The sequence below is a fragment of the Macaca nemestrina genome, chromosome 4 (assembly GCF_043159975.1).
Source record: "Macaca nemestrina isolate mMacNem1 chromosome 4, mMacNem.hap1, whole genome shotgun sequence".
Lineage (NCBI taxonomy): Eukaryota > Metazoa > Chordata > Mammalia > Primates > Cercopithecidae > Macaca > Macaca nemestrina.
In genome coordinates, this window is record NC_092128.1 from 35,400,047 (window position 1) to 35,415,898 (window position 15,852).

Below are 15,852 nucleotides of genomic sequence, written 5' to 3' on the forward strand. Positions count from 1 at the left end.
CTGCCTTGGCTTTCTGTTCTAAATTCACACACCTGCACACATACATGCCTTTTAAAAACCTACATTTTACCTTTTATTTCCTTGAACAACAAGAATGAATGTAATTTTGAACACAAGGTGAAAATAGTGACGTCTCTACCAAGGGAAATGAAGATCTCCACTGTTCTAAGAACGGTAAACCTTGGGAGGTTGAGTCTGGATAGAAGAAGAGAGGTACAGTGACACAAAAGGAGCATGAGCTTCACAGTCAGAGACACCAGGCTTACCCTCTCTGTACCTCAGTTTACTCATCTATAAAATTGCAATAGAACCTTTAAATGTTGTTGTGAAAACATGAGACAACTTAGTTCAGAAAATATCAGTCACCTTCCCTCCCTCACATGGAATCAGGGCACCGACTAGCTCATGGGCCACTGGGATCCTTTTTAAGTGATGATGTCAGTTGTTATTCTGTAAGAGAATGGCTGAACAGCAGAAACAGACTCAAAGAGCCAGGCTGAAGGACTATGGGAGAGATTTTCTAGTGAAACACAATCCTCTTGACTGGAGATAATCCAAAGCTCTGTATCTGAAGCAAACAATTATTTACTGGGTGACCCAGAGAGTTTGCCAAGACCACTGTTATAATCTGTAGGACACAAAGGATACATCACTAATCATAGTTAATACAAAGGACTTTAGAGGGACTTATAACTTTCATAAATTAGAGTGGAGAGCTAGAGTGAAGTGAAGGTAATTCAATATGTCTTTCTCTTATTTGAATTAAGACACTTCTTGAGTGACAGGGGTAGAAGGATAGCTGGAAAAAATGCATGTGCCCCATGTCCCCATGTCTATTTTGTGAATGTTGGCATCGTTGTGATTTGTGTAGAGACCCACTAGACTAAGGCTTATCCAAGGAGAGTTCAAAGAGCCACTTGAATCATCCTTAGCATCAGCCAAAATGTAGCTTTGAATTTAGGGGTCTTATCTTCCAGTATTCCTCTAGCACTTATTTCCTTCCTACCATGAAACTTCTTTTCAATTTTATTCCTTCAAGAGATCATTCATTTTTATAACAAATGATTGAATCGACATCTGGGTATCTATGGGACTTCTGGAAATATGGAAGCATCAGCTTCATCCTGGGTCTAGCATCCATGAATCTAAGATGATAATGACCACAATGGGGATCTTTTCACAACTTTTTATCTCACTTTGAAGAAAGTTCTTACTGGGCACGCTGGCTCACACCTATAATCCCCATGCTTTGAGAGCCCCGGGTGCGAGGATCTCTTGAGCCCAGGAGTTGGAAACTAGTCTAGGCAACACAGTGAGACCCCGTCTCTACAAAAAAAATCAAATTGTTAGCCAGGTGTGGTGGTGCATGCCTGTAGTCCTAGGGACTCCAGAGGCTGAGGCAGAAGGATCAGTGGAGCCTAGGAGTTTGAGGCTGCAATGAGGTATGATTGCACCACTGCACTCCAGCCTGGGTAACAGAGCCAGACTCTGTCTCAAAAAAATAAAAAATAAAAAAAATTCTTGCTTGCAGTCCTTTAGAAAGAGATCTGATCAGATTTTCTTGAACAAGAGGAAACAAAGAAAGGCAAATGCTTAGGACCCAGACCCTTTTTGGGCGAGAATGTAATATTTTTTAATATCCAGTAATGTTACATACACACCTGACAGATGTATCAACTCACAGAAAAATATTAGTTTGGCTTTTTTAAAAAAGGGAAAAAAACTTCAATACACATGTATCGAGATTACAAAAATCTGACAGATGTATCAAGTCACAGAAAAATATTAGTTTGGCTTAAAAAAAAAGGGAAAAAACTTCAATCCACATTTATTGAGATTACAAAAATAACAGCACATTTCATGAACTCATTACAAGTCGGAGTTACCAACACATCTAGAGATAGGAAGAGCATCTTTAAATTAATTGCTTCTTGCCAATACAAATCTCACAACATAAAAAATAAATTTATGTTCATATTTACAGAAGAAACATGCTGATTGTTTCTTAAGATTCTCTTCGGAATTAATGGGCGAGATTATTTTTAAAGTCAGGGATCATTTTGAATTGAAGAAGTTATTTTAGAAACATCTCACGATGCATTTTGCGTAATACCACTGAACAGTTCTGCATCCTCTTCTAGAGATCGTGTTTTTATCGCAGGGCTTCTGGAACTTCCACCTACAAAAATAGCGGATTTTCTCTCAATGAAACAACACACATGATAAGGGAAAAATATCCGTAGGATATGTCTCTAGCAGTATCCTCTGAGAAGAACTCAAGCATAGGTTGATTATTGCTGCATGGTAATAATTGTTGTTACCATGTTATACATTTTATGTTATAAATTAGGTATCAAATCAATCACAACTCTGTGGTAAAATTTTTGACAAGTGGTGAATCCTTTTGGAATTTAGATTATATTCCCTGGTTTTCTTCTTAAGGGAATTGGGACATGTATGTCCGGGAGTGTCTTAAAATGGTCCTGGCCCTTATATGACTGAGAGGCTGGGAAAGTGGCCCAGATGTTCCTCTCAAATGGAAATGTGCTCACTTTTGTGCCCGCTCCTAATGTTTCAAACTTGGCGTGTTTGCTCTCGCATACTAAAATATTGAAAGTACTGATAAGTATTGTGAGAGGTGACTTTGGTTCCACCGTGCAATGGAGGACAACTCATTTAGTGTATCTGTGCCCCTGTGTCTGTTCTCTGGTTACTTACCCGCTTTAGCTGTTTTATGCTGCTTCCCCGAATTGCTTCCATGAGATTCTCATGAGCTGATCTCTGTGGGGTAGAAGGTCGGGAACTGTCTTCCATTTTCTTCTCTTGCACTGACCTCAGAGAATTTTTTATTTCCTTTAGGACATTGTTTGGCTGTTTCTTGACCTTTTTCCCTTTTTTCTTTTTCTGTCCATTTTGTAATGCCCGTTGGGCACTCTCCTGTTGTTTGATGACTTCTGCAATGTTTCTGGTAATGAGCTTTTTCTCTGGGAGTGGAGGAGGGGGAGGAGGAGGAGGTGGTGGCAGCCTTTGGGAAGAAGGAGGGGTAGGGGGAGGAGGAGGAGGGGGAGGAGGAGGAGGTGTGGCCACAGGAGACAGAGGACGGCTCCTCACAGTCCGGACTTTTTTGGAGAGTTTTGGGGATGACCAGGGTGAGTGCCTGGGAGACACATAAGGTGAAGAGCTAGGTGTTCCTCTTTGCCAGACTTTGGTCCTAAGATTGGGTCCTCCATCATATCCCTCCTGCTGTTTTTGCTCCTGCAAACGTTTTTGCCTCTGTTTATCCATATTTCTTGTCAAAATGCTCGTCATGCTCATTCTTGGTCCTGGGAGCTCAAAATGGTATCCCAGCCTCAGCAGCGTCGTGTTCTCCTTCAGCAGCTTGACAATCTCCATTTCCACCTGGCTGCCCATGATGTGCCTCTGGTTGTGGAAACGCAGCTCCGTGAGCACCGTGTTGTGCTGCAGAGCTCTCATGATGGCCAGGATCCCCTTTCCCGTTATGAAGTTGGAATCAACGTTTATATTGGTGATGTGCTCATTGACTTTGAGCATCTCCGCAATGGCCATGGCTGCACTGTCGTCGGCATGCGTGTTGGCCAGACTGAACGTCTTCACCACAGTGTTGTCCTTGAGGGCTTCAGCAAAGCGGGTGAGGGTCTGTGTTGTGATGTTCTCAATGTTGTTCAGATTGACTTCTGTGGTGTCAGGGTCATTGCTTTTAATCTTGTCCAAAGCGTCCTCAATCACTGTAGGATTTCCACAAGGGTGAATGGCAGCTGGGGACTCTGTGTTTCTTTCATTGCTGTCGTTGGTCAAATTTATGTTCTCTATTTGACTTTTAAATATCTTTGGCTTAGAGTTATCAGAATTGACACTATCATAATTTACAGTTCCATTAATCCCTTTTGCAGTTTCAATTGTTCTTTCCTCTTCATCGCTGTCTTCTTCCTCCTCTTCCTCCTGGGACTCCTCCTCCTCCTCTGTATACACTTCCTCAGAAACCTCACTGTTACTTTCAGTAAAGATAAGCTCTTCCTCACTTTCCTCTTTGTCTTCTGCAACCTAAAGAGTATGATATCATCGTTAAGCTTCTTAAAAATGATATCATTTTTAAGTACATTTTTTAACTTGCAAAAGTAGCACATGGCAAGTGACATAAGTTTATAAGGAAAAAAGTTAACAGTCCTCTGCTTCTGATCTGTCTAGTTCTCATGACCAAGGCTGACATTTTATTGCAATAAAGAGCAATAGCTTTTTCTACAAACATTTCTCTTGTTTTCTACAGAATATCCAGAATTCAACTTATTGAATAAAATTATATAATCATTTTGCCAATCTGAACAAATAAATCAGAACTTCAGCTTTGGAAAACCTTGATAAATTTGTCCACCTCCTGAGGACCGACTCTTACTGGTTAACTCTCCATTTACTTACAATGTAGCAAATTCAACCCTCCCTTCTGGAATCACTCTGTCTTATTTCTCCATCTCAAGCAATCAAATGACAACAAAAATATACAATATGTTAATGAGTTCCCCTTTTTAACGCTCAAAAATTCCCAAATTTGCCATCCATAGCAGATGCGACAGAAGCCAACCACCCTCTGCCAGGCCTTGCCTCAGTGTAGACAGAAGCAGAGCTGTCATTTGCTCCTCCGGCATTTATCTGCCTCTGCGGTAGAGCCGGCACAGGGATTCAGAGACTCCCTGAATCACCTGAGAGCTGCCTCTGTAGCTGTCCCTTATCTGGGCAAGGGAAGTCTAAAGGCAGGGCTGCTGCTCAGGACAGCAGGAAGTCAAAATCCAGTTCGATGCAGAGGAAACATTCAGGTCACCCTTTTGGGAAGCTCACCTTGAAACCTCCATCTAGTCCAGGGTTAAATGAGACAGACTGCAGAAGACCAGGTGGGAAAGATAATCACCCTTGGCACCCACTAGATTCTAACCAGTAAAGTGGATGGAACAGCAGAGAACAGTAGAAAATCTTGAAGTAAGCCATTGCCCCAGCCTGATGGTCTTAAATTATTTAGCATGTATCAATTATGAAAGGCTTTCAGGCAAACACGATTTCATTCTATCTTTGTCTTTCCTGTTTACAAGAAGCCCAAGTGACCCCTTGTTTCTCTTTTTCTTGCTATCTTTTCTGATTTTTACAAAAATAAAGGTCTAGAAATTGCTGACAGAGTCTGATTTTTTTCTCCTGCTGTCTCTTTAGTCCTTTCTCTTTATCTTTTCTGCAGCCCTGGGACCCTGCCCTGTCCTCCAAGCCCTGATTCTTCTCTCTATATTGGCAACTTTTTTCTGACCCCAAGGGTGCCCGCTGCCTGAGGCATGTGGATCTAGCTTTGGAAAACACCGCACTTATCTCTCCAGGCTTGTTTGCCCAGTTGCTGTCACAAAATAGCCTCCAGTTATCCACTCTTTGGAGTGGCAGGCACCAAGCGATGGCCTGGGGAAGGGGTCAGCCACTCCTGGGATGACTTGTCCAGTCTTAATTTCCTCCCTTTTACTCCCTTCTTCAGGAGCAGGGAGGGAGAGAGACGGATACTGTGTGTCTGCGTGTGTGTGTGTGTGTGTGTGTGAGAGAGAGAGAGAGAAAGAAAGAGAGAGAAAGGTTTGGTGGCAGCTGGCTGCAAGTCACAATGCAACAACATAAGAAAAAGAGTGTGGCTCTAGCCAAGTCTGCAGGCATATGCGAGGGGAGAGAGGAAGCCTTCCCTGCCCAGCAATGAAACAAATTGATTAACCCGAGAAGGAAAGAATTGTGGGCTGACTTCTCCTCATCCCCATTCCACTCCAAATTCCTTATCATTCTAGTCCCTGTAAAGCTGTGTGTGTTCGTGTGTTTGTATGTATTTTTAGCTGTTTTAGTATTTGGAGGAAAGGGGCCTGTCTCAAAATCCAAGGTATACAGCCTTGTATGACACCATTACATTTCATTCCCTTTGGTTTTTTTAAAGACCCTCTGGCTCTATCTGCAAGATCTGTTTTCCCCTCGTAATGTACCTGGATAGGTAATACCTGAAACTGTGAGTTGTCATATAGCATCTAAATGATAGCTCTCCCAGAAAGCCTTCTTTGACATCCCCTCCAATTATCCCTCCCATGCATTCCCGTAGCACTGTACTCAGCCCCAATAAAGTACCTGTCACTCTTTATTTTGGTCACTTGTTTTCCCCAGCAGACGGTTAGCTGTTGAGAGCAGCGGACCATGTCTGCTTTGCTCACCTAGCACAGTGCTTAGCATGTAGTAGGAGCTCAATAATTATTTCTTTACCGAATGGCTCTAAGTTGACATTGGTTAACCACAGCTGAGAGTTAGGACTAGACACAGGAGAAAGGTGACAAGCCCTCCCAGTTTGCCTGAGTGCGAAGGCTTCCCCAGGATTTTAGTCATGAAATCTAGACAGTCCCGGACAATCTGAGATGATTAGTCACCCTAGGTGGGGGACGTCTGCAGAAAGAAGAACAGAAGGGGAAAAGGTGTCTACAGAGGCGAGGTGAAAGGATGCAAAAACTTTGCTCACTTTATAAAATATTCTGTCCCTAGGGGCCTGTTTTATGACAGATTTCCTATATGCCACTGCTTTGGCGTTAACCCTGATTATTTGAAGAATGGAGGTGGGAAGGAGGGTGTAGAATGAGGAGGTGGGAGATGAGATGTCAAGGGACTAGACAAGGAGAAGGGGAATGTTAGCAAACTTAGAAAACAAATCAGGTAATAAGAAGAGTGGCCATTTCTCCTGATTGCCTCCCTATTATGTACGTACATATCACATTCAAAGTATGTGTTAATTGACTGTTTATGTTATTGGTAAGGCTTCTGGTATACAGTAGGCTATTAGTAGTTAAGGTTTGGGGGAGTCCAAAGTTATACATGAATTTTGGATGCTGCAGGGGCAGGAGTTGGTGGGCCTGACCCCCATGTTGTTCAGGAGGTAACTGTAGTTGAGCGGTTCTTAAGTTTTACTGTGTGTCATAATCACCTGTGAGAGCACCAATTGTTGGGCCCCATCCCCAGAGTGTCTCGTTCATCAGATTGAGGGGAGCTCTATAATTTGCAGTTCTAAGAAGATCCCGGGTAATGCTGATGCTGCTGACTGGGCACCCACAATTTTGAAATGTTCTTTAATTTTCAGGTCTATGTAATTAACAGTTCTGTTAACTTCTAATGAATTTCTTAACCTCGCCTTGTCTCAGTTCTCCAGTGCAGAAAGTTAAGAATGAAGTGAGATAATGGAGAAACTCATTGGCACCTGTGCTGAGATTGAACCACTGTCAATAGGGGAGCTAGACCATTGGGATTCTAGGGTCCCTGGGAGCTCCAGTGTGGCGTAAGTTTGTGTAAGCCCAGGTGGGCAGAAAGTCTGCAATTCAACAGGTGTTGCGTCTGCTTTTTGTAAGCCTTTACAGAGCCAGCTGCCTGATAATCAGTCAAGACCCTCCGCTCCTTCTCAGGGTCCCTACTTTACGGCTTTTCACTTACACATCTACCTTGTTCCCCCAGCCACCCCACAGTTGCATGGAGAGTTTTCCTGTTGTGGGAATCAGATTTGCACCCTCCATCAGCAAGCTCCTGCTCATCACGCTTTGCAACTACAGAGAGCTGGCCAGCAGGGAAAGTACTGGGAGAAAAGTTAACTAGCCTAGAAAGGAACTGAAGTCCATCAACACAGCAGCCTCTCTAATTGAGCTCATAAGCCATTAGCAGGGATCAGCAAAACCTTTGGCAGGATCAGGTGGGTTCATCCAGCTGACGACAAGTTTTGCCCTTTGCTTCCACCACTGTCACACATTGTGACATTAAAAAGTCTTTGTTGGATTATTGATACACTGGTTGTATAGCCTGGATATTCTGAGACAGTTTTATTCTTTTTTTTTTTTTTAAATGAGACAAGGTTTCGGTTTGTGGCTCAGACTGAGTGCAGTGGCACAGCCGTAGCTCACTGCAGCCTCAACCTCCCATGCTGAAGCCATCCTCCCACCTCAGCCTCCTGAGCAGCTGGGACTACCACTTGCTAATGTTCCACCACACCCCGCTAATTTTTTTGTTTGTTTGTTTTAGAGATGAGATCTCACTATTTGCCAGAGCTGGTCTTGAACTCTTAGGCTCAAGTGATTCTCCTGCCTCAGCCTCCCAAAAAAGTGTTGGGATTACAGGTGTGAGCCACCATACCCGGCCAGTTTTATTAGAGAGTTTTAAATAATTGTGATAATAATGTCATTATTATTTTGACACTCATTATCACATCAAAGAAAAAAAAATCCCTCTTAAAACAATGGTTGTGGAGGAATTGACCTGCCCAAGTACTGACTTGTATGTGTCCTTCCTTCTAACACACCCCTTCTAGCTGCTCAATACCATGGCCTTGGCAGACCCTGGCCGGATCCCAGTGGCCCTTCCTGCAATGATTGACATGGACAAAACTCACACATATCTTGCTGCAATTGTGGCCCACATAACCCTATCATCAAGATCATCTAACAGCCCTAGATTAGTGCTGTGGAAGTCTTGCCATTGGCTTTAGGCCATTTTGACTTTAGATGATTCTAACAGAGTGCAAGGGTTTTAAACTGTTTCTCCTGACCTCTGTTCTTCCATAATTCCGGAAGAATTTTTTTTTGTTATATGGACACTTTATTATCATTACTATTTTCCCAGAGAATAGTAGTCTTTTGGACTTCCTGCTGGTAATGACTCATTTGGCAAATTCAAAGTAACCATTTACTGGGCAATACACAAGAGATTCATAGACCTGAGCTCTGATATAAGCACATTTACTAATCTCAGGATCACCATCGTAAAGGAGACAGAAATCTTAGAGATCATCTATACAGCTGTGCTGCCCCTGAGTCCTCAGATGGGTTTCAGGATGTGTTATCATTTTGAAATTCTATGCAAAAGTTGGTGTATTTTGCACAAACCCAGGGCTATTTTAAGACGGTTCATAACTTATCAAAATTTCAAAGGGGTTCTTGATTCACAAAAGAAACACTGTCTCTAACTCCCTCGATATCCAGAGGGAAAGCGAACCCTGAAGTGACAGTTCAAGGTCTAACAACATGGGAACAGAGCAGGGACTCTTAACAAGGCCCCGTGACTCTCAGTGTCATGTACTTCCCACCACCCCACACTTCTTGGTGTTGGAACAGAACTATTTCACCATAGCTACTATCACAGTCAAAGCAACCAGTGTTCCCACTTTTGTCTTTATAGGAGAGAATAAACGTACTTAACTGAAAAAAAAAATGTATACATGTTATATGTACACATATATCTTAGGAACATTACCAACTTATAGCTCCAACAAGACTTATGTTTGGCAAAATATTGAATCCCATACACTGGTTGAGAATTATTTTCCGCTTGAGCTTTCTGTTTGTAATCAAAGAGCCCCAATTAAGATTTTTACATATTATGATCCATTGGGTGACCATAGCATTTACATGATTATTTCAGCCTGAGAAATGATTTAATAGCAAGTATAAATGGGTTATAGAAAAATTCAAGTGATTAGAATTGAGAAGTTAGGGAAAACAAGTGTCTAGGTTTGGGATGGGGTGATGGGGAGGTGGGGTTAGCCAATGAAAAGTCCCAAGAGCCTACCTTTCCACATTCCCCCAGTCTCTCCTTCTCCAAGAGTTTTTGGGACTCCTTTTCCCAATAGGCCATCAGTGCCTCTCTGCTGAATGTCCCTGTGGGGGTTTTCTCAGTCAGGCTCTTCTGCCTTAGCCCCACGGGAAGGTTGCGGTCAGGTTCAATGTCTTCCAACTCTCTCTCTAGCTCCTTCAGCTCCTCAGCTGACAGGGAGGCGAGGAGTTCATCCTCGTCGATGGATTCATATTTACTGAGTCCTCTTCGGTAGCCAAAGGTAGACATGGTCCCTGCTTTGTCAGACCCAGAAGGAGCTTGAAGGACCAGGCATTCAAGGCAGCCAGAAGCAGGCAGGGGGGCAAGTGGCAGACTGGTCAACAACTGGTGCTAGGAGTGGCTGCGGGAGCCTTTTAAGAGTGGTGATACAGGGCTGTGACAATGCAGAGAGGGGTGAAAGCATGGGCTGTTTTAAGCATCAGACGTCAGCTAGACATTTGAACACAAAGAATGTCACATCGGTGGTGGATGGAGGTCTCAGAACCAGTGGGGATTATTAACATACTGGCCAGGGCCATATTTAGCTGAGCCTGATAGCTCATGAGGACAGGCAGAGAGTGTTTCAGATAAGGAGTAACATAGTTCTTCTCACTTTGTATTCAAACAACAGGGGAATAAAATTTATTTTGAAAATGACTTGCCGCCACCACCATGGCCATGAAAAGATTTTTTCATTATAATCTTCGGGTTGAGAAATGTCTCCACAGTACTGCATGGGTAGTTATTCTGGTTCTTCTATAAACATACTATGGGTGCTACTGATGGGGACAGAAGGTCATAATAATATAATATTTCATAATTTTATTGTACTTTGCGGTTTACAAAGCACTTTAATCAGTTTTTCTAATCATAAATCCTGTGAGATGAATAACATGGTTCTCATTTATAGATGTTGGCAACCGAGGCATGGAGAGATTAAGTGTAACGTCAGAAGTCAGAGAGCTGAAAGTACAGAGAGGTGCCTCTCTCCACTGAACGAAATGCTTCCTCCTTCTCACCATGATTACTAGTGAAAAACTAGACTTGCAAATAAAACTCTAAAAAGACAAACCATAGTACTGGGTATGATTTGTTAAGGACTGACATTATGCCATTCCAGTGCTAAGCATTATCTCCTTTAATTCCACAATCCTGTAAGGGGTACATTAGTGCCCATACTTTACTAGTACACACTCAGAGAGGTTAAGTTACTAGCATGGGAGCACAGAGCTAAGAAGTAAGACAGCTAGAATCTGAGCCCAGATTTGTACCTGGCCTGAAAATGGAAGAGATGTGAATTTGAAATTATATATACAACTTGATCAGTATGTATTATATATATACGCAACACATTTTCTTATGTACTCCATACATTTGCACAAATTAAAAAAAGAAAGTATATATGACCATTTTGTTATATGTATGTTCAAATAAACCCATAGTTTGTAGGACTTCATAAATATAATACCATTTTACAGATATGTAAAATCTATTAAAGTATTAATGCAAACAAAAATACATTTATCAATACATGTATAGTACATGATATTCTGATTATACCCTCAGCAGCTGGTGAATATTTGGGTTGTTTCTAGCTTTGGGTTTCTAGCTTTTATCTATGAATACAATTTCTATGAACATTTACATACAAGTGTTTGAGTGACCTCAGGTTTTCATTTATTTTGAGTAGCTATGTAGGAGCAGAATTACTGGGTTATATGATAAATTTACTTTTTAAGAAACTGTAAAAAACTGTTTTCCAAAATGGCTGCACCAATTTACATTCCCATCAACGATGAATGAGAGTTCTAGTTTCTTGACATCCTCACCTATTATTGATTGTCTTTCTATTATAGTCATTTTACTGGGTGTCAGATGATAGTTTTAATTTTCATTTCCCTAGTAACTAATGATGTTCATCATTTCATGTGTTTATTGACCATCTTATATCTTCTTTGGTGAAATATTTATTCAAATCTTACCTCCCCCTTTTTAAAAAAAATTTTTGAGACAGGGTCTTGCTCAGTCACCCAGGCTGGAGTGCAGTGGAGTGATCATAGCTCACTGCAGCCTCAAGCTCTCGCTTATGGCCATTTTAAAATTGGGTTAATTATCTCCTTATTATTGAGTTGTAAGAATCTTTATATATTCTGGAGACAAATATTTTATTAGGTGTATGTTTGTTTTATTCTGGAGCTTGTCTTTTGGTTCGTTTTGAAGAGCAAACTTTTTAAATTTTGATGAAGTCCAAGTGCAATTTATCAATTTTTTTTCTTGTATTGGTTGATGTTACAGTTAAGAAATATTTTTCTGGCCATGCACGGTGGCTCATGCCTGTAATTCCAGTGCTCTGGGAGGTTGAGGTGGGCAGATCACTTGAGCCCAGGAGTTCAAGACCAGCCTGGCCAACATGACAAAACCCTGTCTCTACTAAACATAAAAACATTAGCTGAGCATGGTGACAGATGCCTATAATCCCAGCTACTCCAGAGGCTGAGGTGCGAGAATCATTTGAACCCAGGAGGCAGAGGTTGCAGTGAGCCAAGATGGCGCCACTGCCCTCCAGCCTGAGTGACAGAGCAAGACTCTGTCTCACAAAAAAAGAAAAAAGAAAAAAGAAAATTTTTTTCCAACCCAAGGTCACAGAGATTTACTCATATTTTCTTCTGAAAGTTGTATAGTTTTAGGTTTATTTAGGTTTCCTACCCATTTTGACTTGTGTGTATATATTCATCTTTTTTATTTTTTATTTTTTAAAGGTATATATTCATCTTTTTTATTTTTTATTTTTTAGGCAGGATCTGTCTCTGTTGCCCAGGCCGGAGTGTAATGGCACCATTACACTCCATAGCTCACTGTAGCCGCTACCTTTTGGGCTCGGGTGATCCTCCCACCACCGCCTTCGAGTAGCTGGGACTACAGACGGCAAGCCACTACGCCCAGTTAATATTTTTTTATTTTTTGTAGAGATAGTGTTTTGCCATGTTGCTCAGGCTGGTTTCAAACTCATGGACTCAAGTGCTGCCCCCGCCACAGCATCCCAAAGTGCTGGGACTACAGGTATGAGTGACAACACCTGACCCAAATGTATCTTTTTGCACACAGATATTCAATTGTCCTAGCACCATTTGTTGAAAAAACTATCCTTTCCTCAATTGAATTACCTTGGCACCTTTGTGGAAAATTAACTGACCATAAATACAAGGGCTTATTTCTAGACAGTCAATTCTGTTCTGTTAATCTATATATCTATTCTTATGCAATATCGCATGGCCTTAATTACTGTAGTTTTATAATAAGTTTTGAAATCAGGATGTGCATAAGTCTATCTGATTTTGCTGTCTTGTGAGAATGTTTTGGGTAACTATTTTGATCTTAACTCATTATGGTATTCTGCTCCAAAAATAACTATGACACTTCAGTGATGCTAATGGGAGAGATGATGATAGAATTAGAAGTAATGAGTTCTTTTTTTTTTTTTTTTTTTTTTACATCCTGTAGCATATGCTTTTGGGTAACCTCAGCTCAGCGAGGGCCCATCTTTTTTATTTGAAAGGGTTTGATTTTTGGCAATGACATCAAGTCATGATAGCCAGATCTGATGCATAAGATGAGTCATTCAGCTGTAGTATCACATTTTAGGTAAAAAGATGAATAAGGATTACAACCATGTAAAAATCTATGTGCTTTTGGGAAATAAAAAAGAAAAGATGTCTAAACGATAGCATGAGCTCGTTCTTTCAACAATTATATATTGGCCACATGTGATATGTTGACTACTGTGCAAGTTTTAGGGTATATAAATATGTGCGAAGAAACACTGGAATTGTGTTTTACCTAACTATCTCATGTTTGTAATCGTTCTGTAACATCTTTTTTTTTTTCTTGCTAATTTTTACTGGACAATTGACAAAACACATATTACATGCCAGATTCTAATTTAGTTGCTTGGGTTAGAGAAGTGAACACAATCAACAAAGTTCCTTCCTCCGTAGAGCTTACATTCTAATTGGGAGAGACAGACAATATCTAGACAAACATGTAAATATAGAACTTATTAGATAGAAGTTCTTCGGAGAAAACTAGAGCAGGGTAAAAGGGAAGGAAGATTATGGGGGTAAAATTTCATCTAGGAAGATCTCTGTAGTAAGGTAACATTTGAACATAGACCTGGGCTCAATACAAGCAGACTATAATATACAGTTAGTATTCAGATATTTTAGAATCACAGATTCTCAGATTTCAAAAGGACTTTGAAATACATGAATTTTCTATCACTTCTGTATGTGATCATCTGGTGTTTGCTTGAACATCTTCAGTGAAAACAGCACATCTTCAAAAGCTCACTTCATTGTTGGATGACTCAAATCTTCAGAAAAATCTTTTTATTGCTTTGAAACTAGTCTCTTGAAAAATCAACATATTTTAAATTTTGTCATTGGAACAACCCAGAATATCGTCTCATATGGATTTCTTTTTCCACCCCCCCACCAAATCTTATGTTTCCCATGAGTGACTCTGAAATGGCTCCAAAAGAGAAGGCTTAATGCCTTTTGTTTGTTTTGTGTGTGTGTTTTTGCTATGTGGCAGCATCACTGGAAAAAACCATTATGGTCTCTCAAAGACACGACCTTAAAAATAGCAGTCGTTTAGATATCCTAGTATATTTGTTACAAATCACTCCGATTATAATAATAATCACAACTCACTAATGATCTTATGAGTTGGTTCAATTCCTGGTTCCCCCTGTAAGTATCCTTCACAAGCTTTAAATCTCCTGGATACAATTCTGCTGAGTGATCAAACACTATCCGCCTGACCCTGACTAGAATTAAATATGGTGAATAATTTAGTTTTCTTTGGAACCTTGTCTACATTGAAAAAATCCAGTCACCTATATGTTCCAAGCATCAGCATTTTGTATTTTGAGATTTTTACTTGGTCACATTATGTTTTTGGATAGAATTGTTTTTGCAGTCAATAATACTCCAAGCCTTTTGACAGTTAATATTTTGTTTAAAAAAATCTGCCTTGGGGGAGAATTTTTTCATAGTTCTGGCTTCCCAGTGAGATATATTCAGATATACTCAGATGCATACTATCTCCCAATATATTGGCAATTCCCTTTTTAGTGAAAACAGAGCTTCCCCTTTCAACTTTTTTTTCCTTTTGGTTTCCTCCTGAAAATACTATCATTTGTTTGTTGGTTTGTTTATTCAACACACATTTACCAACTACCTTGTATGGAACAAGTCTGTGCTGGAAGCTGGGATTATAAACAGAAAATGGAAATTGATCTAGTCTCTGCCCTCAAGGAGTTCATACTCCTGGGAGAGGCAGACAGCTGACAGTAACATAGTGCAGTGATGCCTCTAGCCAGGCACCGGGGAGGGAAGAACCGTGGGGCACAGATAAAGAAGCAATATAGCCTATATGAATGGAGTCAGAGAAAGTGCAGAATCAGATAGAGCTTTCCAGGCCGAAAGAGCAGCTTCTGGGCAAATGCACCGGAGTATGGAAACAAAAACAAAAACCAGACTATTTGGCATAGGGGTGCAGAGTAGGTGGAGATGAGGCAGAAACTGGCCCTGGTTCATGTACTACTTTTTAAAAATGGCTTTGGTATCTACCCCTCCCCCCTCTTAATAGCCCCCAGTATCATGCCTTTCACATGGTAGGTGCTTATACTTGTTGAATATTTCTTTATTTGAAGGGCCTTCTAGGCCATGTCAAAGAGTTTTGGACTTTATTACTATCTAGTGTTAGGTGGATGTAACATTACCCCATAGCATCATCCATAGCCATAGTTGCCTAACAGGACACTGTTCACCTTAGCAAGTGTCCTGATTTAATGGAGACTCAACAAGAGAGTGGCAAAAACTCACCAGTTCCTCCAAAAATCAGCAATACCAGACCTGCCAGTAGATCTGGTGTTTCCACAATTAGTATTTATGGGGTGATCAGAGAGAGCTCCTAAATGTACACATATCTAATTCCTACTTGAGCCTAACACTCTCTATGGAAGGAGACTCCCACTTGCCTATAGGTGAGTCACTTTGCTTGCGGCTTATGTTCTTGTGGAAACGTTGCAAGCGTTTAAAAGCATTGCAAGGCCCTACCAATTGTTTGTTTTCTAACTTTATTAATCCCCAAATTTCGAGAAGAATTTGGTAATTTCAGAAACTATTCCCATTTTAAAAGATTTGTTCAGGCATTCTTATT

At 40.8% G+C, this 15,852-nt stretch overlaps 1 protein-coding gene across 2 annotated transcripts; it reads right to left on the reverse strand.

Annotated features, from left to right (window-relative positions):
- Nucleotides 1-1,803: 1,803 nt before the first annotated feature.
- On the reverse strand, nt 1,804-9,978 carry LOC105475011 (leiomodin 2). 2 transcript variants are annotated; one of them, XM_071094557.1, is made up of 4 exons: nt 9,607-9,970; nt 3,078-4,062; nt 2,719-3,014; nt 1,804-2,179 (listed from the first exon to the last, which is right to left on the reverse strand). In XM_071094557.1, exons 1-4 carry the CDS (start codon nt 9,877-9,879, stop codon nt 2,153-2,155), a joined length of 1,581 nt encoding a protein of 526 aa, XP_070950658.1. In that variant the 5' UTR covers nt 9,880-9,970; the 3' UTR covers nt 1,804-2,152. The 2 variants fall into 2 exon arrangements, with proteins under 2 accessions (XP_070950658.1, XP_011728268.2); XM_011729966.3 differs by having other exon boundaries at nt 2,719-4,062; nt 9,607-9,978.
- Between the last annotated feature and the right edge of the window lie 5,874 nt (nt 9,979-15,852).

Bases quoted from the DNA above. Each gene is read 5' to 3' on its own strand.
- LOC105475011 (XM_011729966.3), bottom strand. From the start codon at position 9,879: ATGTCTACCTTTGGCTACCGAAGAGGACTCAGTAAATATGAATCCATC. The intron at 4,063-9,606 runs GTAGGCTCTTGG...CATACTCTTTAG, and splicing joins GACTGGGGGAATGTGGAAAG to GTTGCAGAAGACAAAGAGGA. The intron at 2,180-2,718 runs GTAAGTAACCAG...CTATTTTTGTAG, and splicing joins GCATAAAACAGCTAAAGCGG to GTGGAAGTTCCAGAAGCCCT.